General features: G+C 37.5%; 1 protein-coding gene across 1 annotated transcript; it reads left to right on the top strand.

The window, feature by feature from the left end:
* Positions 1-19,769: 19,769 nt before the first annotated feature.
* On the top strand, positions 19,770-20,540 carry LOC113312639. The gene is made up of 2 exons (XM_026561377.1): positions 19,770-20,242; positions 20,400-20,540. Exons 1-2 carry the CDS (start codon positions 19,770-19,772, stop codon positions 20,425-20,427), a joined length of 501 nt encoding a protein of 166 aa, XP_026417162.1. The 3' UTR covers positions 20,428-20,540.
* The last annotated feature ends 4,513 nt before the right edge of the window (positions 20,541-25,053 follow it).

Below are 25,053 nucleotides of genomic sequence, written 5' to 3'. Positions count from 1 at the left end.
AGGTTGAATAAATTACTAAAGATAGTTCTCTTGTTGTTATACTTCAACATATACTGGTTCGCTAGTATAATGGATGAAGTAGAAAAATAGGAATTTTCTGACTCATATCACTTTTTGTGGGTTCTTCCACAAAAATTAGGATACATGTGACTTTATTTGCAACGTATCTTTTGAAACTACTGACTCTTTAATAGTCGAGAAAGTGGATTACATACCACGGAGCATTCAAATAAAATCAATGGAATCGAGTTGGTACAATCAATTGAACAAGAGACACCATTCAACTATAGCTAATATCATATTCAAGAGAACAATATAACATTAAGAACAAAATTCTTAATGATCTAGATCAACAATCATAATTTAAATTTAGTATTTATATGTTGTGGACTTATCATAAGACACAACTAAACAAAACTAGGCATGTTCTAAAAACAAATAAACAAGTCTAGCAAATATTCAATGTAAAAAACCCACGCTATAGTTACATACCTCAAACTTTGGTTCCCATGGTATATACACAGAACCGGAACGCCCTTGGTCGCGCACAACCAAAAATCAAAACAGAACAGGAGAGGATATATAACAGTACCAGACTCGACCTAACCTGGTGACTAGACCGAACCGGACGACCAGACCGAACCAAATCGGGCGACTGGACCGAACCGGACCGGGTGGGCTTTCCTTCTTCTCCTTCCCCAAAAAATTGCAAACGACAAACTGACATCAACAGACGCCCAAAAATTGTGTGAGACATCAATAGACGCCCAAAAAAATTGTGTGAGACTACATACAACATAGATCACACCCAAACATACGAATATATTATTATAAATTTAACATACGAATAAATTAAAAATTAAAATATAATAACCACTCCATTAATTTGGGTATAGAACAAATTCAAATCAATTTTCCCAGAATATGCCATAGTAATCAAAAAAATAGTGGAAAAGGAAAGAAAAAAATATATATATATGGAAAAATAGATTCAACTTATCTGATTCCCTTCCAACTTAGCTTGACGTTAATCCATGAAGAGAAAAAAAACAATCAATCCAATCTAGCTCTGCGGTATAGTTTCGTGCATGATAACGTATTGCAGTGGAGATATAAGGGAAAGTAAAGAGGCAAAAAGTAGTTTCTATTGAACAACATCATCAGGTTACATGGAACAATATCCTATATATACATGTAGGAAGAAAACCCTAGATACTGTATTGGACCGCACACCCATGGGCTACAAGCCCTACAACATAGAGTTTATTCGTATACATAGGTAATTTTACAACGATTACGCCAAATTGGGACTAGAACTTTTTATTCATATGTGGAGATTATTCCTTTACAAAGTATTCTTATATAGAGGTTTACTGTATAAGTCGGATTTTAATAAAATTTATACTTTCGGAATAGGCTCGAAAAGATATAAAAAAATAAGATTCATTACTGATATCAAGTTCGGAAAAAAAAATATTATTCAAAACAAAGCCGAGGATACATTATGTACTCACCTTGCCAAAACCTATTTCATATAAGAATATGCATTATGCATTCAGATGCACCTGTCTAGAACCTTTTTTCTATAAGAATATGCATCATACACTCAGATGCACCTGGCTAAAACCTATTTCCTATAAAAATGTACATTATGCACTAGGGTAGATCTTGTGTCCTTCGTGGATAAATCTAGGCTTATCCTAGTAATCACCTGCAATATATCATGCACAACTAGAAACACTAGTTCATGATATCAAGCAATAAATCCACCATCATTACCATCACATTCACCATCAAAACATCAACCAAAGCAATTATTAGAAAATAAATAAGAGGAAAAACAAAAAATTCAAAAATAAATAAAAAAATAAAAAATTATCCACTTGGGTGCAACTAGGGCCAAAACCTACTTCATGTCAGAATATACATTATGCACTCAGGTGCATCTTGTGTACTTCATTGATAAATCTAGGTTTATCCTAGCAATCACCTGTAATATATCATACACAACCAAAATCACCAGTTCAGGGTATCAAGCAATAAATCAATCATCATTACCATCACATTCACCATTAAAACATCAACTGAAGCAAGTATTAAAGTAGAAAAATAAGAGGAAAAATAAGAATAAAAAATATTATACATTATGCACTCGGGTGCGACCAGGTCAAAACCTATTTCCTGTCAAAATATACATTATGCACTCAAGTGCATCTTGCGTACTCCGTGGATAAATCTAGGTTTATCCTAGTAATTGATGAGTGCCAAATAATGTATATATTTATCCCTTTTTGTTGGCATTTTAACTCATCTTTTGTGCATTAATTCTACATTTTATCCCATATTCTGTATTTTCATTGTTTTCAAGAATAAATATTTTTATTAATTAATTTTGCATTTTTAGGTAATAAATAAAGTTCGGATGAGTCGCGGAGCAAAAAGAGCAGAAAAGTAGTGAAAAGCCGGGAGAAATCACGCAAGGAAGCCGCGAAGAATGGTGCGCACAACCTCATTTTCTACACACAAAAACGCCTCCGTTCTCAGCCATCAGATCAGTTCTCAGAAGCATCCGACGGTCGCTCCTTCATAGAGCATCAAAATCTGAAGTCTCTGCCAAGCACCACAGCGCTGAAATTCCAAGCCTTCAGATTAGATGGTAGTTGAATCCAACGGTTGCTCCCTTGCTGTTCATCAAAGTTTGATATCCCCGCCTTACACTACAGCACCTAACCTAATCTAGCACCGTTCGTTTCGTTGTATCCCTTCATCCGACGGTCGCTCCTCGCTTGCCTCCGCATCACCGTCCGATCTACCTACCATCTCCACATCCCACGGCTCATCCTCGCTGTTCTTCCAATTTGATGAAGCCGCCTAACACCCTAGTAACCGAACCTTACCACCTAACCAAACACCCCCCTTCTTCCCAAAACAGTCGAGCCCCTCTCCTCCATCACCTCCCTGTTTGCAGAACCAACTCCACTGCCACCACCGCCGTACCTCCATGTCCGCTACCACCAACTCCCCACCTGCTCAACATTGAAACCCCTATCACTCTAACATGCCTCTCACTTCTTTTCACTGTTTTCCCCTAGTCTAGGGTTTTGAAAATAGAGAAAAAGCATTGATAGACATGGTAGAGAATTAGGTGAAGCTAGAGTGAAATTGAAGGCATGGAGAGGTAGAGGAGGACAAATAGAAGAATGGGTCGAGTTCAATTTGATGTTGCTACATCAAATTAGGTAAAGAAATCAAACCCTAGTCTACTGTTTTTAATTTGGGAATTGTTTTTGGTAGAACCCTAATTGTGTTGTGGACTATAAATAGCCTTGTGGGTGTGATGTAAAGACCATGCTTGGAATAGCCAGCATCCATGACTTTCATGTCCTGTTAATGTTTTTAATTTCAGTTCAATTTTATTTATGTTCATGATTGTTATGTTCCTGTTGATATGCATACTTTTAATTTCCTGTTATGTTCCTGTTAATGTTAATCATGTTAAGTGTTTACTCTGTTTAATGTGCCTTTGTTAGTTTAAATGCTCACTATGTTTCAATTCATTATCATGAAGTGATGGTATGCTAGGCTAGTTACCTTTGAAGCATTGAACTGATTGAGTAATGGAAGAAATCAGTGCTCATAGCAAGCTGATTATCTTGCCATTCCTTTTGTATGCTTAGGATGCAATGTGCTGATTGTGCAATGGAAGAAATCAGTGCTCATAGCAAGCTGATTATCTTGCCATTCCATTTTTGTTTGCCTGTATTCTTGCCTTAGCTTTGCTCTGTTAGCTTCTCCACATCCCTGCCCTTGGCCTTAGGCCTTGGTTTGTTTTGTTATCTTTCTTTGCTGTCTAGTATTTGCTTTGTTTAGTTCTTGCATTGTTCTCTGCTTGTTTTCTTTATTGTCTTCACTGTTTTGTTCACTGCCATCTTTTCTTTCTCACTTGCCTTGCACTGCTGCATTGTTTTTCTTCATTTGTTTTTGCTTCACTGCCAGCTCTGCTTCCATTTTTGCCTTGTGCTGCTGTGCACTGCTTGTGCAGCTGCTGCTGCAACCCATCTGCCCTGCAACCCTGCTGTTGCTGCTTTCTTTTGTTGTTGCTGCAGCTGCCTTTTCTTTCCCCTGCTGCTGCTTCCATCTTTGCCTTGTGCTGCTGCTGGTGCCTTCTCTGTGTTGCCTCTGCTGTTGTTGCTGCTGCTGCTGTTGTTGCTGCCAAGCCTGCAGCCAAGCAAAAGCCCATCAGTCCAGTTCAAGGCCTAGTTCTCAGTTCTAAGCCCACTGTCTATTGTTTGTACAACTGAGCCCAAGCCTAAGTTTAAGACCAAAGCCCAAGTTCATTAAGGCCCAACCACAGTTTAGGTTAAGGCTAAAAGCCCAATTCAGTCAACTGTGGGCTTAACCCAAAAGCCTAACTCAAAAGACTAAGCCCAGTTCATTCTTAGGAATAAGGCCAAAGCCAACTTCAATCACAAGCCCATTTACACTTCAAAGACCAACTGAGCCTAAGCTCAGTTCAACCCATTTCAAAGGGTATTCAAAGCCCAACAGCAATTTAGGAACCCAAATAGCTAGAAACACTCCAAACACTCCCGATCTCTGTGGATCGACCCGTACTTGCACGAGCTACAACTGACGACCGTGCACTTGCGGTATTACTGTAGGCCCCCTTTTTTATTGCGCTTAATTTTATATACTTCTCCGGGCCTGCCAGTAATCACCTGCAATATATTATACACAACCAAAAACACTAGTTTATGATCTCGAGCAATAAATCCACCACCATTGCCATCACATTCACCATGAAAAATTAACCAAAAACAAGTATTAAAGAAGAAAAATAAAAGGAACAACAAAAACTTGAGAAAAAAAATACATTATGCACTACGGTGCAACCTGGCCAAAATATATTTTTCTGTCAGAATATACATTATACACTCAAGTGTATCTTATGTAATTCGCAGATAAATGTAGATTTATGACAAAAAAAAAATAGAACTGTATGTCTAGTAGAGTATAACAAATTCAATAAAACTTTAATGTCCACAAAATAAAAAGAACCATTTACTGTTTATTGAGTAAGTTAGTTTGAAACCACGTAGATCTCTCCTCGGATGAAATTTTATTCAGCTTGTACGCATCAACAAGTAATGTTCTAGATAGAGCTTTCTTAGTCTCGATGATCTTCCACTCATGCTCATCTTTCATTTTTGCCACGTCTTTACTGTGAAAACAAAGTCTGATTACCATTTACAAAAATAATCCAAAGGTTTGTGTGGACTTCGAACAGTTGCGGAGATTGTAATACCTGTGATACTAGCACATATATAAATCCTGAATCCATCAGTCATATACCATGCAAAGACGAAACTTCAATAACCAAGATGTCAGGCTTCCTCTCAACAAGAAATAAAAAAAGACATATGATCACATATAAGAAGGAACACATTTCCGAGAATCAGGTTTTGAAAAATATTTCCAAGACCCATAATATGAAACAAGCATAGTTGGTATTGCAATAATAAGTTAAGTTGGTGAACATAAAGGGTACAAAATTATTACTGAGCATCCAGTAGAGAAGGACATCGGCTGGTTCTCGTGCCGGTGGTTGTAACTTATATTCCCGATTTTACAAATTCATATCTAGACTTGCAAAATCTTAAATGAATCTAGCAATGATGAATGGAACAAACAAAAACATACTTTTAAACTAACAACAATATATAGATTTCCATAATACCATTTACAAAAACAAGCATAGAAAAAGAGTTCAATCACACAAGTCCCACAATTTAAACAAATCAATTTCACTTATTTAGCTTAATGTTAGAGAAAATGAGTTTATAAAATAGTTTGGTTTTTGGTCTTGGTGGGATTGGAACTTAGGATCTATTGGTCACTAAAACACTATCTCATTTTCACTATTTGTGAATGAACCTTTAGTCCCACATAGGGAAAATTAAAGATGATACCTCTCCATAAGTATTGAAAATTTTGATATTAGAGTGGCCCTTGGGTCAATAGCACTTTTGTGCGAGGGAAAGGACTTAGGCAATGGGCTAGTTGGTGCAATCACACATTTTCACACACGCGCTGGTGCTTCGCACCGAAGCACGCACGCCGCCGACGTCCGTTCGGGTGTGGGTGTGGGTGTGGGTCAAGACTTATCTTTTTTGGCAAAATTTCTTTTGAATTTTTGAATTAATACTTAAAAGATTTCAAACAAAATAAATCTTTGGGCGACATTATATCTATGCATGAACGTTATATCAACATTAATTTGCATGAAAGTTTTATATCAAACTTAAATTTGCATGAACGTTTTTATTTCAAATTTAAATTTGCATGAACGTTTTATATCAAACATGATGACGCATGAACGTTTCAAACCGTTGGAAAGAATCTGAATTAATTGAAATTGTCTTAATGCGCGTTTATGAGACCTCTTTCTATTCTCCCCTATATAAAGCGATCACTTTCTCTCATTTCGTTTTGTGTCCAGAAGAGCTACTATCCTCTTCTTTTCGTCTTCTCCCCCTGTGTGGTCCTTTATTTTTCATTCCGTGCGCAATTGTTGTTGAGGTCGTAAGAGTGGGCAAGTATTGTAGTGCTAACTGTGCTTGCAACAGGCAGTTTTATCCTGGATACGAACTTGACCACAGGGTATAGGCATCACTCATTCTTGAGGCGTACCGGTCAAATATCGTGTTAAGGACAGCGTGTTGAACACGTGACTCTGTCCTATGTTTGCAGTCCAATTTAGTGTTTATTTACTTTCCAGAAATTAATCCTTTTATTCTTACATCTTTCTAACATTTTTCTTGAGTGTTTTATTGTTACAGACGCAACAATCTTAACACGATATTTCTGTTTTCTGTCTGTAACAATGGGTAAGAACGATGTTGAAAGGCCTGCATAGTTTTCTGGAAAAGACTTTAAGTGTTGGCAGTCAAAAATGTTATTCTTTCTAAGTTACCATGAGTTGGATTCATATGTTCTGAAACCTTTTGATGAATCACTGAATGATGCTGGTCGTGAGTCTTCTTTAGAAGAATGGAAGAGGAACAATTACATGTCTAAAAATCATATTCTGAATTGCTTGGAGGATGTTTTGTATGATTTTTACAATGCTAAAGAAAACCTCTCTGCTTTTGATTTATGGGCTGCTTTGGAGGCGAAATACCAAGCTGAAACTGCCGGAAGTAAGAAATTCTTGGTAGCTAGGCTTTATGAGTATAAAATGGTGAATGACAAATCTGTGGTTGATCAATTCCTTGAACTCCAGCAAATTATAAATACATCAAATGTATGTAAAGACGGCTTTTATACATGGTGAATTAGATGAAGAAATTTACATGGAACAACCTGAGGGCTTTGTAGTGAAAGGTTGTGAAAACAAAGTTTGTAAACTGAAAAAATCTTTGTATGGATTGAAACAAGCACCTAAACAATGGCATAAAAAATTTGATCATGTAATGTTTTCTAGTTGTTTTAGAATCAATGAATCTGACAAGTGTGTATATACAAAGCTTGTAAATGATGCATGTGTGATTGTATGCTTGTATGTTGATGATATGCTTATACTTGGTAAAAACATGGATGTAATTAATTCCACTAAGAACATGCTGAATGAGAACTTTGACATGAAAGACTTAGGCCCTGCAGATGTAATCTTAGGGATGAAAATTAGGAGAAATTCTAACAGTTATAGTCTTAGTCAATCTCATTATGTTGAATCTGTGCTTAGAAAATTCAATAATTTTGATTGTAAACCTGCTTATACTCCGTATGATCCTTGTTGTAAACTTAAAAAGAACAAAGGTAATGGAGTATCACAACTTGAATACTCACGAGTTATAGGAAGTCTGATGTATTTAATGAACTGTACTAGGCCAGACATTGCTTATGCTGTGAGTAGGTTAAGTAGGTATACTTGTAATCTAGGGCAGGAACACCGGGATGCACTTTTTAGAGTTTTGAGGTATTTGAAATACACTTTGACCTTTTGTTTGAATTATGAAAGGTATCCTGCCGTCCTTGAGGGATTTTGTGATGCAAACTGGATATCAGACTCAGAGGAGTCTAAGTCTACGAGTGGATATGTTTTCACTCTAGCATGTGGGGCTGTTTCTTGGAAGAGTTCCAAACAAACCTGCATAGCTCGATCCACTATGGAATCTGAGTTTATTGCGCTAGATAAAGCAGGAGAGGAATCCGCTTTGCTAAGATGCGTTTTAGAAGACATTCCTCTCTGGCATAGGCCTGTGCCGGCTATATCTATACATTGTGATAATCAAGTTGTCACAGCTAAAGCTAAAAACAGCTACTATAATGGGAAGTCTATACATATAAAAAGAAGACACGATACCCTAAAACAATTAATCTCAAAAGGCGTTATTTCCATTGATTGGGTTAAGTCCAAGGAGAATATCGCGGACCCTTTGAGGAAAGGTTTGTCCAAGGAGATAGTTAGTAATGCATCTAAGGGGATGGGGCTTAGGATCATTAAATAAACTTGCCATGAAGGATACTCAACCTTGCTGACTGGAGATCCCAAGATCAAGGTTTCGAATGAGAAACTAATTTGTGGAGGGTCAAGGTAAACACTATCAGAGAATTCATTCTCTGCCCCTTCCCTATGGTGTAGACGTGATAGTGTGACTGCATGTGAAGATGACTTTCTATTAAGTCTTAATGAGTTCTATAGTTTCAATTTTAGATTGAAGTGGGGTGTAGCAGTAAACACTCTTGATAGAACTCACCTATCTGAATGTGGAAGTGGGTCGCTTCCTATGAGAAAAGAGCTGATTCTCTAGAGCATTCTGAGAAACGGGATTTGTCCAGGGCCAAAAAGGACACAACAGAACGAACTCGACAGCACCTAGAGAGATATCACGCGTGGTTATTATCGCGGATTACACCAAACGATGGTAGTTCAAGACATCACGTTCACTGTCTATCAAGTAGTTCCGGCAATTTCTCACTAAGCAAAGGTTCAAGACCTCATGGACACCTCTTGCCTAAGTGGTATTTCTCGCTTTCCGCTTTCTGATTTTTTATCGGTATTTCATTCATGTGGGGGATTGTTAGAGAAAATGAGTTTATAAAATAGTTTGGTTTTTGGTTTTGGTGGGATTGGAACTTAGGATCTATTGGTCACTAAGGACACTAGCTCATTTTCACTATTTGTGAATGAACCTTTAGTCCCACATAGGGAAAACTAAAGATGATACCTCTCCATAAGTATTGAAAATTTTGATATTAAAGTGGCCCTTGGGTCATTAGCACTTTTGTGCGAGGGAGAGGAATTAGGCAATGGGCTAGTTGGTGCAATCACACATTTTCACACACGCGCGGTGCTTCGCACCGAAGCACACACGCCGCCGCCGTCCGTGCAGGCGGGCGGGCCGGGCCGGACTCAAGTTCGGGCTCGGGTTCGGGTGTGGGTGTGGGTCAAGACTTATCTTTTTTGACAAAACTTGTTTTGAATTTTTGAATTAATACTTAAAAGATTTCAAACAAAATAAATCTTTGGGCGACATTATGTCTATGCATGAACGTTATATCAACATTAATTTGCATGAATGTTTTATATCAAACTTAAATTTGCATGAACGTTTTTATTTCAAATTTAAATTTGCATGAACGTTTTATATCAAACATAATGACGCATGAACGTTTCGAACCGTTGGAAAGAATCTGAATTAATTGAAATTGTTTTAATGCGCGTTTATGAGACCTCTCTCTATTCTCCCCTATATAAAGCGATCACTTTCTCTCATTTCGTTTTGTGTCCAGAAGAGCTACTATCCTCTTCTTTTCGTCTTCTCCCCCTGTGTGGTCTTTTATTTTTCATTCCGTGCGCAATTGCTGTTGAGGTCGTAAGAGTGGGAAAGTACTGTAGTGCTAACAGTGTTTGCAACGGGCAGTTTTATCCTGGATACGAACTTGACCACAGGGTATAGGCATCACTCATTCTTGAGGCGTACCGGTCAAATATCGTGTTAAGGACAGCGTGTTGAACACGTTACTCTGTCCTCGATCTGTTTGCAGTCCAATTGAGTGTCTATTTACTTTCCAGAAATTAATCCTTTTATTCTTACATCTTTCTAACATTTTTCTTGAGTGTTTTATCTTGTTACAGACGCAACAATCTTAACACGATATTTCTGTTTTCTGTCTGTAACAATGGGTAAGAACGATGTTGAAAGGCCTGCAAAGTTTTTTGGAAAATAGTTTAAGAGGTGGCAGTCAAAAATTTTATTCTTTCTAAGTTACCATGAGTTGGATTCATATATTCTGAAACTTTTTGATGAATCACTGAATGATGATGGTCATGAGTCTTCTTTAGAAGAATGGAAGAGGAACAATTACATGTCTAAAAATCATATTCTGAATTGCTTGGAGGATGTTTTATATGATTTTTACAATGCTAAAGAAAACCTCTCTGCTTTTGATTTATGGGCTGCTTTGGAGGCGAAATACCAAGCTGAAACTGCCGGAAGTAAGAAATTCTTGGTAGCTAGGCTTTATGAGTATAAAATGGTGAATGACAAATCTGTGGTTGATCAATTCCTTGAACTCCAGCAAATTATGAATGAAATTCTTGCGGAAGGTATGGTGATTGATGAAACTTTTCAAGTGTCTACTGCTATCGAGAAATTGCCCACTTCCTGGTCCGAGTACAAGAAGAAACTGAGACATGAAACTGCTGAAGTTACTATGGTTGAACTGGGTAAGAAAATTCAAGTTGAAGAATTGTTGTGCTCCAAGGACAAAAATGTATCTTCTTCAAGGGACATGTCTTACAAATCTCATGTGACTGAACACAAAGGTTCCAAAACTGTTGACTGTGTCTTCATAGGGTATCCTGAGCATACACCTGCATATAGATTTATGGTTGTGAATTCTGATGTTTCTGAAATTGGTGTAAATACTATTATGGAGTCTAGGGATGCTGTGTTTTTTGAAAATGTTTTTCCTTTAAAATCTGACTCTCGTAAGAGAGGTGTTGATCCCCTAGATGTTCCTTCAACCAGTCAGACTTTACCTTTAGAGGAAGATGAAGTAGAATTTGATCTTAAGAGGAGTAAAAGGGCTAGAACCAAAACCTCTTTTGGACCTGACTTCATAACACTAGCAGAGTCTGATCCTCAGACTTATAGAGAATCCATGACTTCTTCTGAAGCTCCGTGGTGGAAAGAGTCTTCTATTAGTGAAATGGAATCCATCAAAGAAAATGATACATGAGAGATAGTAGATTTACCTCTAGGGTGTAAGGCCATAGGATGTAAATGGATCTTCAGGAGGAAACGTAACATAGATGGAACTTCACAAATACAAGGCTAGGTTAGTAGTCAAAGGCTACAAACAAAATGAAGGTGTAGATTTCTTTGATACTTACTCACCCGTTACGAGAATTACTTCCATTAGGATGTTAATTGCTATAGCCGCGGTTCATAACCTAGAAATACATCAAATGGATGTAAAGACAACTTTTCTACATGGTGAATTAGATGAAGAAATTTACATGGAACAACCTGAGGGCTTTGTAGTGATAGGTTGTGAAAACAAAGTTTGTAAACTGAAAAAATCTTTGTATGGATTGAAACAAGCACCTAAACAATGGCATGAAAAATTTGATCATGTAATGTTTTCTAGTGGGTTTAGAATCAATGAATCTGACAAGTGTGTATATATTAAGCTTGCAAATGATGCATGTGTGATTGTATGCTTGTATGTTGATGATATGCTTATACTTGGTACAAACATGGATGTAATTAATTCCACTAAGAACATGCTGAATGAGAACTTTGACATGAAAGACTTAGGCCCTGCAGATGTAATCTTAGGGATGAAAATTAGGAGAAATTCTAACGGTTATAGTCTTAGTCAATCTCATTATGTTGAATATGTGCTTAGAAAATTCAATCATTTTGATTGTAAACCTGCTTATACTCCGTATGATCCTTGTTGTAAACTCAAAAAGAACAAAGGTAATGGAGTATCACAACTTGAATACTCACGAGTTATAGGAAGTCTGATGTATTTAATGAACTGTACTAGGCCAGACATTGCTTATGCTGTGAGTAGGTTAAGTAGGTATACTTGTAATACAGGGCAGGAACACTGGGATGCACTTTTTAGAGTGTTGAGGTAATTGAAATACACGTTGACCTTTTTTTTGAATTATGAAAGGTATCCTGCCGTCCTTGAGGGATTTTGTGATGCAAACTGGATATCAGACTCAGAGGAGTCTAAGTCTATGAGTGGATATGTTTTCACTCTAGCATGTAGGGATGTTTCTTGGAAGAGTTCCAAACAGACCTGCATAGCTCGATCCACTATGGAATCTGAGTTTATTGCGCTAGATAAAGCAGGAGAGGAAGCCGCTTGGCTAAGATGCTTTTTAGAAGACATTCCTCTCTGGCATAGGCCTGTGCCGGCTATATCTATACATTGTGATAATCAAGCTGTCATAGCTAAAGCTAAAAACAGCCACTATAATGGGAAGTCTATACATATAAAAAGAAGACATGATACCCTAAAACAACTAATCTCAAAAGGCGTTATTTCCATTGATTGGGTTAAGTACAAGGAGAATATCGCGGACCCTTTGACGAAAGGTTTGTCCTAGGAGATAGTTAGTAATGCATCTAAGGGGATGAGGCTTAGTATCATTAAATAAACTTGCCATGAAGGATACTCAACCTTGCTGACTGGAGATCCCAAGATCAAGGTTTCGAATGAGAAACTAATTTGTGGCGGGTCAAGGTAAACACTATCAGAGAATTCATTCTCTGCCCCTTCCCTATGGTGTAGACGTGATAGTGTGATTGCATGTGAGGATGACTTTTTATTAAGTCTTAATGAGTTCTATAGTTTCAATTTTAGATTGAAGTGGGGTGTAGCAGTAAACACTCTTGATAGAACTCACCTATCTGAATGTGGAAGTGGGTCGCTTCCTATGAGAAAAGAGCTGATTCTCTAGAGCATTCTGAGAAACGGGATTTGTCCAGGGCCAAAAAGGACACAACGACACGAACTCGACAACACCTAGAGAGATATCACGCGTGGTTATTATCGCGAATTACACCAAACGATGGTAGTTCAAGACATCACGTTCACTGTCCATCAAGTAGTTCCGGCAATTTCTCACTAAGCAAAGGTTCAAAACCTCATGGACACCTCTTGCCTAAGTGGTATTTCTCGCTTTCCGTTTTCTGATTTTTTATCGGTATTTCATTCATGTGGGGGATTGTTAGAGAAAATGATTTTATAAAATAGTTTGGTTTTTGGTCTTGGTGGGATTGGAACTTAGGATCTATTGGTCACTAAGGACACTAGCTCATTTTCACTATTTGTGAATGAACCTTTAGTCCCACATAGGGAAAACTAAAGATGATACCTCTCCATAAGTATTGAAAATTTTGATATTAGAGTGGCCCTTGGGTCATTAGAACTTTTGTGCGAGGTAGAGGACTTAGGCAATGGGCTAGTTGGTGCAATCATACATTTTCAAACACGCGCGGTGCTTCGCACCGAAGCACGCACGCGGCCGCCGTCCGTGCATGCGGGCGGGCGGGCCGGGTCGGGCTGGGCTCGGGTGTGGGTGTGGGTGTGGGTCAAGACTTATCTTTATCTTTTTTGGCAAAACTTCTTTTGAATTTTTGAATTAATAATTAAAAGATTTCAAACAAAATAAATCTTTGGGCGACATTATGTCTATGCATGAACGTTATATCAACATTAATTTGCATGAACGTTTTATATCAAACTTAAATTTGCATGAACGTTTTTATTTCAAATTAAATTTGCATGAACGTTTTATATCAAAGATAATGACGCATGAACGTTACAAACCGTTGGAAAGAATCTGAATTAATTGAAATTGTTTTAATGCGCGTTTATGAGACCTCTCTCTATTTCCCCCTATATAAAGCGATCACTTTCTCTCATTTCGTTTTGTGTCCAGAAGAGCTATTATCCTCTTCTTTTCGTCTTCTCCCCCTGTGTGGTCCTTTATTTTTCATTCCGTGCGCAATTGCTGTTGAGGTCGTAAGAGTGGGCAAGTACTGTAGTGCTAACAGTGCTTGCAACGGGCAGTTTTATCCTGGATACGAACTTGACCACAGGGTATAGGCATCACTCATTCTTGAGGCGTACCGGTCAAATATTGTGTTAAGGACAGCGTGTTGAACACGTGACTCTGTCCTCTGTTTGGAGTCCAATTGAGTGTCTATTTACTTTCCGGATATTAATCCTTTTATTCTTACATTTTTCTAACATTTTTCTTGAGTGTTTTATTGTTACAGACGCAACAATCTTAACACGATATTTCTGTTTTCTGTCTGTAACAATGGGTAAGAACGATGTTGAAAGGCCTGCAAAGTTTTCTGGAAAAGACTTTAAGAGGTGGCAGTCAAAATGTTATTCTTTCTAAGTTACCATGAGTTGGATTCATATGTTCTGAAACCTTTTGATGAATCACTGAATGATGCTGGTCGTGAGTCTTCTTTAGAAGAATGGAAGAGGAACAATTACATGCCTAAAAATCATATTCTGAATTGGTTGGAGGATGCTTTGTATGATTTTTACAACACTAAAGAAAACCTCTCTGCTTTTGATTTATGGGCTGCTTTGGAGGCGAAATACCAAGCTGAAACTGCCGGAAGTAAGAAATTCTTGGTAGCTAGGCTTTATGAGTATAAAATGGTGAATGACAAATCTGTGGTTGATCAATTCCTTGAACTCCAGCAAATTATGAATGAAATTCTTGCGGAAGGTATGGTGATTGATGAAACTTTTCAAGTGTCTACTGCTATCGAGAAATTGCCTACTTCTTGGTCCGAGTACAAGAAGAAACTGAGACATGAAACTGCTGAAGTTACTATGGTTGAACTGGGTAAGAAAATTCAAGTTGAAGAATTGTTGTGCTCCAAGGACAAAAATGTATCTTCTTCAAGGGACATGTCTTACAAAGCTCATGTGACTGAACACAAAGGTTCCAAAACTGTTGACTGTGTCTTCATAGGGTATCCTGAGCATACACCTGCATATTGATTTATGGTTGTGAATTCTGATGTTTCTGAAATTGGTGTAAATACTATTATGGAGTTTAGGGATGCTGTGTTTTTTGAAAATGTTTTTCCTTTAAAATCTGACTCTCGTAAGAGAGGTGTTGATCCCCTAGATGTTCCTTCAACCAGTCATACTTTACCTTTAGAGGAAGATGAAGTAGAATTTGATCTTAGGAGGAGTAAAAGGGATAGAAACAAAACCTCTTTTGGACCTGACTTCATAACACTAGAAGAGTCTGATCCTCAGACTTATAGAGAAGCCATGACTTCTTCTGAAGCTCCGTGGTGGAAAGAGTCTTCTATTAGTGAAATGGAATCCATCAAAGAAAATGATACATGGGAGATAGTAGATTTACCTCCAGGGTGTAAGGCCATAGGATGTAAATGGATCTTCAGGAGGAAACGTAACATAGATGGAACTATTCAAAAATACAAGGCTAGGTTAGTAGTCAAAGGCTACAAACAAAAGGAAGGTGTAGATTTCTTTGATACTTACTCACCCGTTACGAGAATTACTTCCATTAGGATGTTAATTGCTATAGCCGCGGTTCATAACCTAGAAATACATCAAATGGATGTAAAGACATCTTTTCTACATGGTGAATTAGATGAAGAAATTTACATGGAACAACCTGAGGGCTTTGTAGTGAAAGGTTGTGAAAACAAAGTTTGTAAATTGAAAAAATCTTTGTATGGATTGAAACAAGCACCTAAACAATGGCATGAAAAATTTGATCATGTAATGTTTTCTAGTGGTTTTAGAATCAATGAATCTGACAAGTGTGTATATATTAAGCTTGCAAATGATGCATGTGTGATTGTATGCTTGTATGTTGATGATATGCTTATACTTGGTACAAACATGGATGTAATTAATTCCACTAAGAACATGCTGAATGAGAACTTTGACATGAAAGACTTAGGCCCTGCAGATGTAATCTTAGGGATGAAAATTAGGAGAAATTCTAACGGTTATAGTCTTAGTCAATCTCATTATGTTGAATCTGTGCTTAGAAAATTCAATCATTTTGATTGTAAACCTGCTTATACTCCGTATGATCCTTGTTGTAAACTCAAAAAGAACAAAGGTAATGGAGTATCACAACTTGAATACTCACGAATTATAGGAAGTCTGATGTATTTAATGAATTGTACTAGGCCAGACATTGCTTATGATGTGAGTAGGTTAAGTAGGTATACTTGTAATCCAGGGCAGGAACACTGGGATGCACTTTTTAGAGTGTTGAGGTATTTGAAATACACTTTGACCTTTTTTTTGAATTATGAAAGGTATCCTGCCGTCCTTGAGGGATTTTGTGATGCAAACTGGATATCAGACTCAGAGGAGTCTAAGTCTACGAGTGGATATGTTTTCACTCTAGCATGTAGGGATGTTTCTTGGAAGAGTTCCAAACAGACCTGCATAGCTCGATCCACTATGGAATCTGAGTTTATTGCGCTAGACAAAGCAGGAGAGGTAGCCGCTTGGCTAGGATGCTTTTTAGAAGACATTCCCCTCTGGCATAGGCCTGTGCCGGCTATATCTATACATTGTGATAATCAAGCTGCCATAGCTAAAGCTAAAAACAGCTACTATAATGGGAAGTCTATACATATAAAAAGAAGACACGATACCCTAAAACAACTAATCTCAAAAGGCGTTATTTCCATTGATTGGGTTAAGTACAAGGAGAATATCGCGGACCCTTTGACGAAAGGTTTGTCCAAGGAGATAGTTAGTAATGTATCTAAGGGGATGGGGCTTAGGTTCATTAAATAAACTTGCCATGAAGGATACTCAACCTTGCTGACTGGAGATCCCAAGATCAAGGTTTCGAATGAGAAACTAATTTGTGGCGGGTCAAGGTAAACACTATCAGAGAATTCATTCTCTGCCCCTTCCCTATGGTGTAGACGTGATAGTGTGACTGCATGTGAGGATGACTTTATATTAAGTCTTAATGAGTTATATAGTTTCAATTTTGGATTGAAGTGGGGTGTAGCAGTAAACACTCTTGATAGAACTCACCTATCTGAATGTGGAAGTGGGTCGCTTCCTATGAGAAAAGAGCTGATTCTCTAGAGCATTCTGTGAAACGGGATTTGTCCAGGGCCAAAAAGGACACAACGGCACGAACTCGACAGCACCTAGAGAGATATCACGCGTGGTTATTATCGCGGATTACACCAAACGGTGGTAGTTCAAGACATCACGTTCACTGTCCATCAAGTAGTTCCGGCAATTTCTCATTAAGCAAAGGTTCAAGACCTCATGGACACCTCTTGCCTAAGTGGTATTTCTCGCTTTCCGTTTTCTGATTTTTTATCGGTATTTCATTCATGTGGGGGATTGTTAGAGAAAATGAGTTTATAAAATAGTTTGGTTTTTGGTCTTGGTGGGATTGGAACTTAGGATCTATTGGTCACTAAGGACACTAGCTCATTTTCACTATTTGTGAATGAACCTTTAGTCCCACATAGGGAAAACTAAAGATGATACCTCTCCATAAGTATTGAAAATTTTGATATTAGAGTGGTCGTCGGGTCCTTAGCACTTTTGTGCGAGGGAGAGGACTTAGGAAATTGGCTAGTTGGTGCAATCACACATTTTCACACACGCGCGGTGCTTCGCACCGAAGCACGCACGCCGCCGCCGTCCGTGCGTGCGGGCGGGCAGGGCCGGGCTCGGGTTCGGGCTCGGGCTCGGGTGTGCGTGTGGGTGTGGGTCAAGACTTATCTTTATCTTTTTTGGCAAAACTTCTTTTGAATTTTTGAATTAATACTTAAAAGATTTCAAACAAAATAAATCTTTGGGCGACATTATGTCTATGCATGAACGTTATATCAACATTAATTTGCATGAACGTTTTCTATCAAACTTAAATTCGCATGAACGTTTTTATTTCAAATTTAAATTTGCATGAACGTTTTATATCAAACATAATGACGCATGAACGTTTCAAACCGTTGGAAAGAATCTGAATTAATTGAAATTGTTTTAATGCGCGTTTATGAGACCTCTCTCTATTCTCCCCTATATAAAGCGATCACTTTCTCTCATTTCGTTTTGTGTCCAGAAGAGCTACTATTCTCTTCTTTTCGTCTTCTCCCCCTGTGTGGTCCTTTATTTTTTTCCGTGCGCAATTGCTGTTGAGGTCGTAAGAGTGGGAAAGTACTGTAGTGCTAACAGTGCTTGCAACAGGCAGTTTTATCCTGGATACGAACTTGACCACAGGGTATAGGCATCACTCATTCTTGAGGCGTACCGGTCAAATATCGTGTTAAGGACAGCGTGTTGAACACGTGACTCTTTCCTCTGTTTGCAGTCCAATTGAGTGTCTATTTACTTTCCAGAAATTAATCCTTTTATTCTTACATCTTTCTAACATTTTTCTTGAGTGTTTTATTGTTACAGACGCAACACTTAATACATAGATTAATAAACAATGAAATCTAGAATGAACAATGAAATTTAGAAAATCAAATAGCAGTTTGAGCTGGGTCAATATTTGAAATTTAACCTCTGGATTTGATCGTTAGTTTGGGTTGTTTCTGTTGTTTTTGTTGTCGTAGTCGTCTCAAATCCATTTCCCCACCTCCATTTGTCGTTGATGTTGTTGTTATGGCAAATCCATTGTCTCAAAAACCCTCGCAAGTTTCTCCTAATTTCAATAATAAAAGGGTTATTTGGTTTTTAGTACTCATATTTTGTCCAATGGTAGTGTTTGGTCTAGGGCTGTCAATGGGTACCCATTACCCGGGTCCGTAACCGGATCCGATGGATTCGGGTCCGGTTCCGGGTCCTTAAATTGGACCATTAACCATTTTGGACCCGACGGGTAATTACCCATATATACCCGTTTATGAACGGGTCCATCCGGATCCTACCCGTCGGGTACCCGCGGGTATTCGGGTATTTCATAAAGGTTAATTTTGTAAAATCCCAGCGAAATTAGGTCATATATAAGGAAAGGATGAGAATCTCGCCCCCATTCCGATCTACTTTCTTCTCCTGCCTCTGCCTGCAGAAGTAGTTATTAAGCTCACCACTCATTCCGATGAATCCGATCTACTGTTAATGTTGGCGTTAATCACTTAATCCATCAAAGATTCAAAGTGTGTTATACTGTTATTACTAAGCTCAGACTTGATAAGGATAGGAAGTCGTTCTTGGATCGTAACTCGTAAGGCCAAAGGTAGAGCTGCTGCTGATAAAGATAAGGGTACCAAGTTTACTACTGATGATGTTATGCAGAACGTTGATTGATTGATTGGTGGTTCATCGATCCTCTCTTGAGGTTATTATTATCTTGTTTTTAGGGTTTCTTTGTTATGAGTTATGTTTTCGTTTTAGGGTTTCATGAATTTGAGGATTTTGAAAACATGGATTATTATGATGATGATTATGGTAACATTTTGTCTATGAAATTGGATATTTTAGGTTTTAATTTGTTTGTTTATGTTATTATTGAATCTGTGAATGGTGAATGGATGTTTTGAATTTACCCCTTTTGTTTCTTCTTACTCAAGAGGAAAGAATTTTTTAATTTGCAGTATTGGGTGTTACTTTAGTGATTTTGAATTACTGGTGAATGGGCAATTTTTTATGATTCTGAAAATTTGTTATGGATTACTTTATGACACCTGATAGGCTGATACATATGTTTGTTGGGTTTTCCTTGCAGAGGCAACATGAAAAGTCAAACAGGAAGTAGTGTTGGTGATCATTGTGTTCCTGTAAAGAAGACTAAAGTTACCGTTTCGAAATCCCCGTGTATGCCGCCTCCTAAAGCTGCCGTTTCGAAGGCTGCAAAGAAGAGTAAAGTTGTAAACTCAGCAGAGCCGAAAGAAGTAGAAACTGTAGCCAGTGAGTCAAGTGATACTGGTGATTCTGATTCTGATCATATAGAAGCGGCAACAACAGATGTGGTTCCGTCACCTACACGTAAACGCAAAAGAACCTCAAAGTATTGGGCTGAATTTCAAGAGGTATTGATAAAAGGGAAAACACACGGAGAATGCAAGCACTGCAAGAGGAATATTGGTGCGGAGAGCAAAAATGGGACAAGCAGTTTGAGGAAACATCTAAATAGTTGTATGGCGTACAAAGGAGCACAACAGCAAATTAACCAAATGTTCTTGAAAGCTAGTGAAACACAAGATGGGTCAGTAGCTGCTTACAACTTTAAGTTTAACCAAGAAGTAACTCGTGATTGTATTGCAAGAATGATTATCTTGCATGAACTCCCTTTCTCATTTGTAGAGTACATTGGTTTTAGAAGGGTGATGACTTCATTACAACCCAATATTAAACTTGTGAAGCGGAACACTACGAAGTCAGACTGCATAAAGATTTATCAAATGGAAAAGAAGCATTTGTACGATATTTTTAGTAAGGTACAGAGTCGCATAAGCCTTACTACTGATATGTGGACTTGTACCACTCAGAATAGAGGTTATATGGCTTTGAAAGCTCACTATGTTAATGAAGAATGGAAGATTCAGAAGAGAATTTTATCTTTTAACGCTGTGGATGTGCAACACACAGGAGTTAACATTGCAAAGGTACTGATGGAGCAGTTGTACAAGTGGAATATAGATAGGAAGATAGCTTCAATTACGCTGGATAATGCTTCAACTAACAAAGTCGTGGTAAGTGAACTTCTTGCTCAGCTAAAACCAGATAATGGATTACTTTTGGATGGGGAATTATTCCATGTTCGATGTTCTGCTCATGTAGTTTCCATTATTGTTGATCATGGGTGCTGCAAATTAAAGAAGAAATACAGAAAATTAGAAATTCAGTGAAATTTATTAGAGGTTCACCACAAAGACAACAAAAATTTAAAGAAGTTTGCTTGCAAGTCAATGCTCCTGATAAAAAGTTGATTCAAGACGTTGATACAAGGTGGAATTCTACCTATCTGATGCTTGAAACAGCACTTCTATTTCGGGAAGCATTTAACCGGTTCGGGAAGATTGAACCTGATTTTATTAATGTTGCTCCAACAAGTGAAGACTGGAATAATGCAAGTAGTCTTTCAATCTGCTTGAAGGTCTTTTATGAAGTCACCATTCTCTTTTCAGGTACGTCATACGTGACAGTTAATCGTTATTTTGATACTGCTTGTTATTTGTATTTAGAACTTCGTGAGTGGTGTGATTCTGATGATGCATTAATCTCAAAAATGGCAGTGAATATGATGAAAAAGTTTGAAAGATATTGGCAACTTACTAGTAAAACATTTGCAATAGCTTCCATTTTAGATCCTCGGTTTAAAATGAAATTATTGGATTACTATTTCCCATTAATATATCCTGGTAACAGCGAGGAGAAGAAGTTAGAAGTTATGGAAGTCTTGAAAAGATTGTATAATGAATATGCAACACATTATGCTTCTTCAGCTCATGTATACTCAGCAAACATTTCGACAAATCAAGTGAACATGGAAGATTCAGTTGGTAGTAGTGGTAGTACTTCATCTTCTCAAAGTTCTTTTACTTCTAGAAGGAAAGGTTTGACGGCATTTCTGGAAGAAAGTTCACAACATGACGTTGTTCGCACAGATCTAGAGCAATACCTATCAGCTGATGTTCACCCTATTAGAAAAGGAAGTGGTATTGATCTGAATGATTCTAGTTTTGATGTTTTGGGGTGGTGGAAATTTCATGGACCAATGTATCCAATTGTAGCAGTGATAGCTCGTGATATATTAGCAATTCCTGCGTCATCGGTGGCTTCTGAATCTGTTTTCAGCACCAGTGGTAGAGTTGTAGATAAATTTCGTTCTTCAATGCTTCCAGAAACAATTGAAGCTCTGATATGCACACAAGATTGGATAAGAAGTGCGCTGAAGAGTAAGTAACATATTCAATTCATGTTTGTTATTATATCAATTTTAGTTAGTGATTCATTTACTATGGTTCTTGTACGTCAACTAACTATTTTATTGTGTTAGATGAGGGATATGGGTTAGGTAGTACTTCACTTCAGACTCTTTTGGAGGCAATGGAGGAGTTCGAGTCAGACGATGATGATGCAACATCGCACATTGTCTAACTGACTGACTATCAATTTAAGGTAAAATAACCAGCTAACCTTGGAATATGCACCCTGTACTCAGGTCTCCAATTAGATGAGATAAAGTAAATAAAGGTAGAAAAACAAAACAAGATAAAGTGCATGAAAAGAGTAGAAACAAGAAACTTGTTACTGTGTATATATGTATATTCATTTTCAATCATCCTCTTACATATTTTGCTACAATGACCCTCTGAATTACTTCAGCATTTCATAGTTTTCTTGCATACGTATGATCAGATAACCCTAATGAATAATACTAATAGAGAAGATTTATGGAGCAAATTACTAAATCACAGGCAAGGTCTTTGATTGTGATATGGTTACTTCTTTTTGGTCAATTGGGAATATGATCAACTGTTTTTGTTTCTCTTGCAGGAACAATTGGAAATATGATGGTGAAATCTTTAGTGAACTGGTTGGAACTTCTTTTTGATATATATATATTATATAGGCATAGCCAAAGAACATGCGAAGTGCGCGAACTACATCCTTCTTTTTTGTATATGTACTTGTGAAGGAAAAACGCATTTATCTTTTGGGGCTTCTACAGTTTATAGAATGATATGTCTGTCAACTTTTGTGGTTATAATACGACAGACTATAGCCATTAGGGCAGGTACTGAATCTACTGATGGAGCAGTTATCGGCTAAAAACATGTCTGCCAACTTTTGTATTTAATATTTATCATATATAATGGCAGATTCTTACTTATAGCTAGGAAAGTAACTTTGATTTTCCTAATCTAAGGATTCTAAGCTCAAGTTTACTCTACTTTTGTATGTATGTTAAAGATGGTCACTTGGAAAGTCATATAACTGATAATCTAATATAAGTTTGTGTTTTTACCCGATGGGTACCCGGACCCGGTGATTACCCGTGACCTTTACCGGGTCCGGTTCTGGGCCAACACATTATGGAACCGGCCCCGGAACCGCTAGGACCCAGAACCGACGCTGATATGTCGGGTCCGGTTCTGGGCCATGTACTACCCGGGAGGACCCGGACCCGTTGACAGCCCTAGTTTGGTCTAATATTTGTCCAACTTAGTGTTTGGTACTTGAAAATAATGTAGACCAGACTCAGTTAAATATTGACTTCTGTTTAGAAATTAATTAAAAAACAAATTAAAAATAAATAAATGAAATTATTAGCTGAATTTACTATTATACCCTTTACTTTTTTAATATTTACATTAGATCAAACGGCTTTAGTTGGCCCATTTAGTTTTTTTCTTTTTTTTTTGATGGAAAACGAAATTATATTAAGACTAAAAGATATTGTACAATAATTGTACAATTTCATTTTTTGCAAATATATTGGAGATGATACTCTCCTTTTTGACTTCCGGTGAATGTGGCTAGTCCTGTGTTGGGATTTCGAAATCCTCGTTTCTTTAGCTATTGAGTCCGCCGCTGCATTATGGTCCTTAATTATGTGCCTGATTTTTGCTCGAGGAAGTTTTTTGAGAATCTGCATTATGGCCCATTTAGTTTCCGATCCCGATCTAACAGATTATATAGTCCTCTAGTCATCCGTGCACAAGTTGAGAAGGTTTTGGGAGGTGTTATTGAAGTCGACAAAGCAAGGAAGGAAAGAGTTACGACTGTTGATTCACGGTGATAAACAGAAGAGATTTATCAGTGTTTAAATTACTCGAAGCAAAATAGATGATATGATTTGAATTTGATTTGGACAAGGATTGATACAATAAAACAGGGAGGAAGTGAGCTGTTTTGAGAAAGAAATTAGGGAAGAACAAGTACTGTTTTCGTTCATATTAAGGATGTATGGAGGAAATTAAAGAAGGATATTGTGAGCTTATGAAGAATTAGAAGTTGGGTTTCTAGTGAACTCGAGTAATTTGTAAGGGTTTTGTACGAAAAATTTGCCGAGGAAACAGGTTATAGAAAGGTTGTTGTAGTTGTTCAATGTGGTGATAAATTGTTGAGATTCGAGTCTTTAGATTCCTGATGGATTCGAAATTGCAGGCCGCAGAAGCTATAAAAGGATCTAAAATAAGCAGAAGAAAGTATATCTTCATCACCAGGGAACTACACCCCCACCTGTTTGCATAAACTCCACAAAGAGGAGCTTTCTAACTCCTGTCGAAATTCTCTGTCTCCTGAGTTTCTCTCCCACTCATGATGGATAGGTTGAATACAGATCAATATGATTTAAGGTATGCACCGAGCTATAAATTTGAATAAGTTCATTAAGAAGAGGAAGAACATTATTAATTGAATCTTCGGTTGATAAATTAGGGCAAATAATTGAATATTCGGTTGATAAATTAGGGAAAATTCTGAGAGAGTGAAGGAGGGGTTTTCATTTGGGGAATGATAAAGGTGAGAGGAGAAATGGGTTTCAATGAAAGGAACATCAATCCATGGTACTTCAGTAATGGAAAGGGAAGAGTTTTTGGTGAAGATGAAAGAATTCATGTTCAACCTCGAACGGGAACGAGTTTGTTCCTCTTTCATGGTGATGATATTCCAGATTCACTTTGAAATAGAAATCTGTCACTGGTTAGTTCAACTCTTTGTTTCTTCAATTTTTCTAAAATAGTTAATCTTCTGGTGTTGATGAAAAACTTTGAGTACCAAACGACATCACAAAACTATATATTCAATCATGCTTAATCTTCAGTTGTTGATAATACTGTTAATGATAATTTCAGAAAGAATATGAAATGAAGTATTTTGTTTGTTTCAGAGAACTTATGTGTTTGAAGAAGATGAGATGACCAACGTCCTGTGAAGAACATATCCCACGTCTTTCTCCTGTTACCGAAATTCACCAACTTCTGGTCTAAATAGAAGGACATAAGAGTAAATTCTTTTATTTATTTGATTTTCAATAATTTTTAATGAATACTAAACAACATTCCAGAG

This window comes from Papaver somniferum, chromosome 9, assembly GCF_003573695.1.
Source record: "Papaver somniferum cultivar HN1 chromosome 9, ASM357369v1, whole genome shotgun sequence".
Lineage (NCBI taxonomy): Eukaryota > Viridiplantae > Streptophyta > Magnoliopsida > Ranunculales > Papaveraceae > Papaver > Papaver somniferum.
The sequence above is the reverse complement of the archived record's forward strand: the minus strand, read 5'-3'. Positions and strand labels throughout refer to the sequence as shown.

Excerpts from the sequence above, each read along its gene's own strand:
- LOC113312639 (XM_026561377.1), top strand. The coding sequence starts at position 19,770 with ATGAAAAGTCAAACAGGAAGTAGTGTTGGTGATCATTGTGTTCCTGTA. Across the intron at positions 20,243-20,399 it reads GCTAGTGAAACACAAGATGG|CGGAACACTACGAAGTCAGA; the intron begins GTCAGTAGCTGC and ends AAACTTGTGAAG.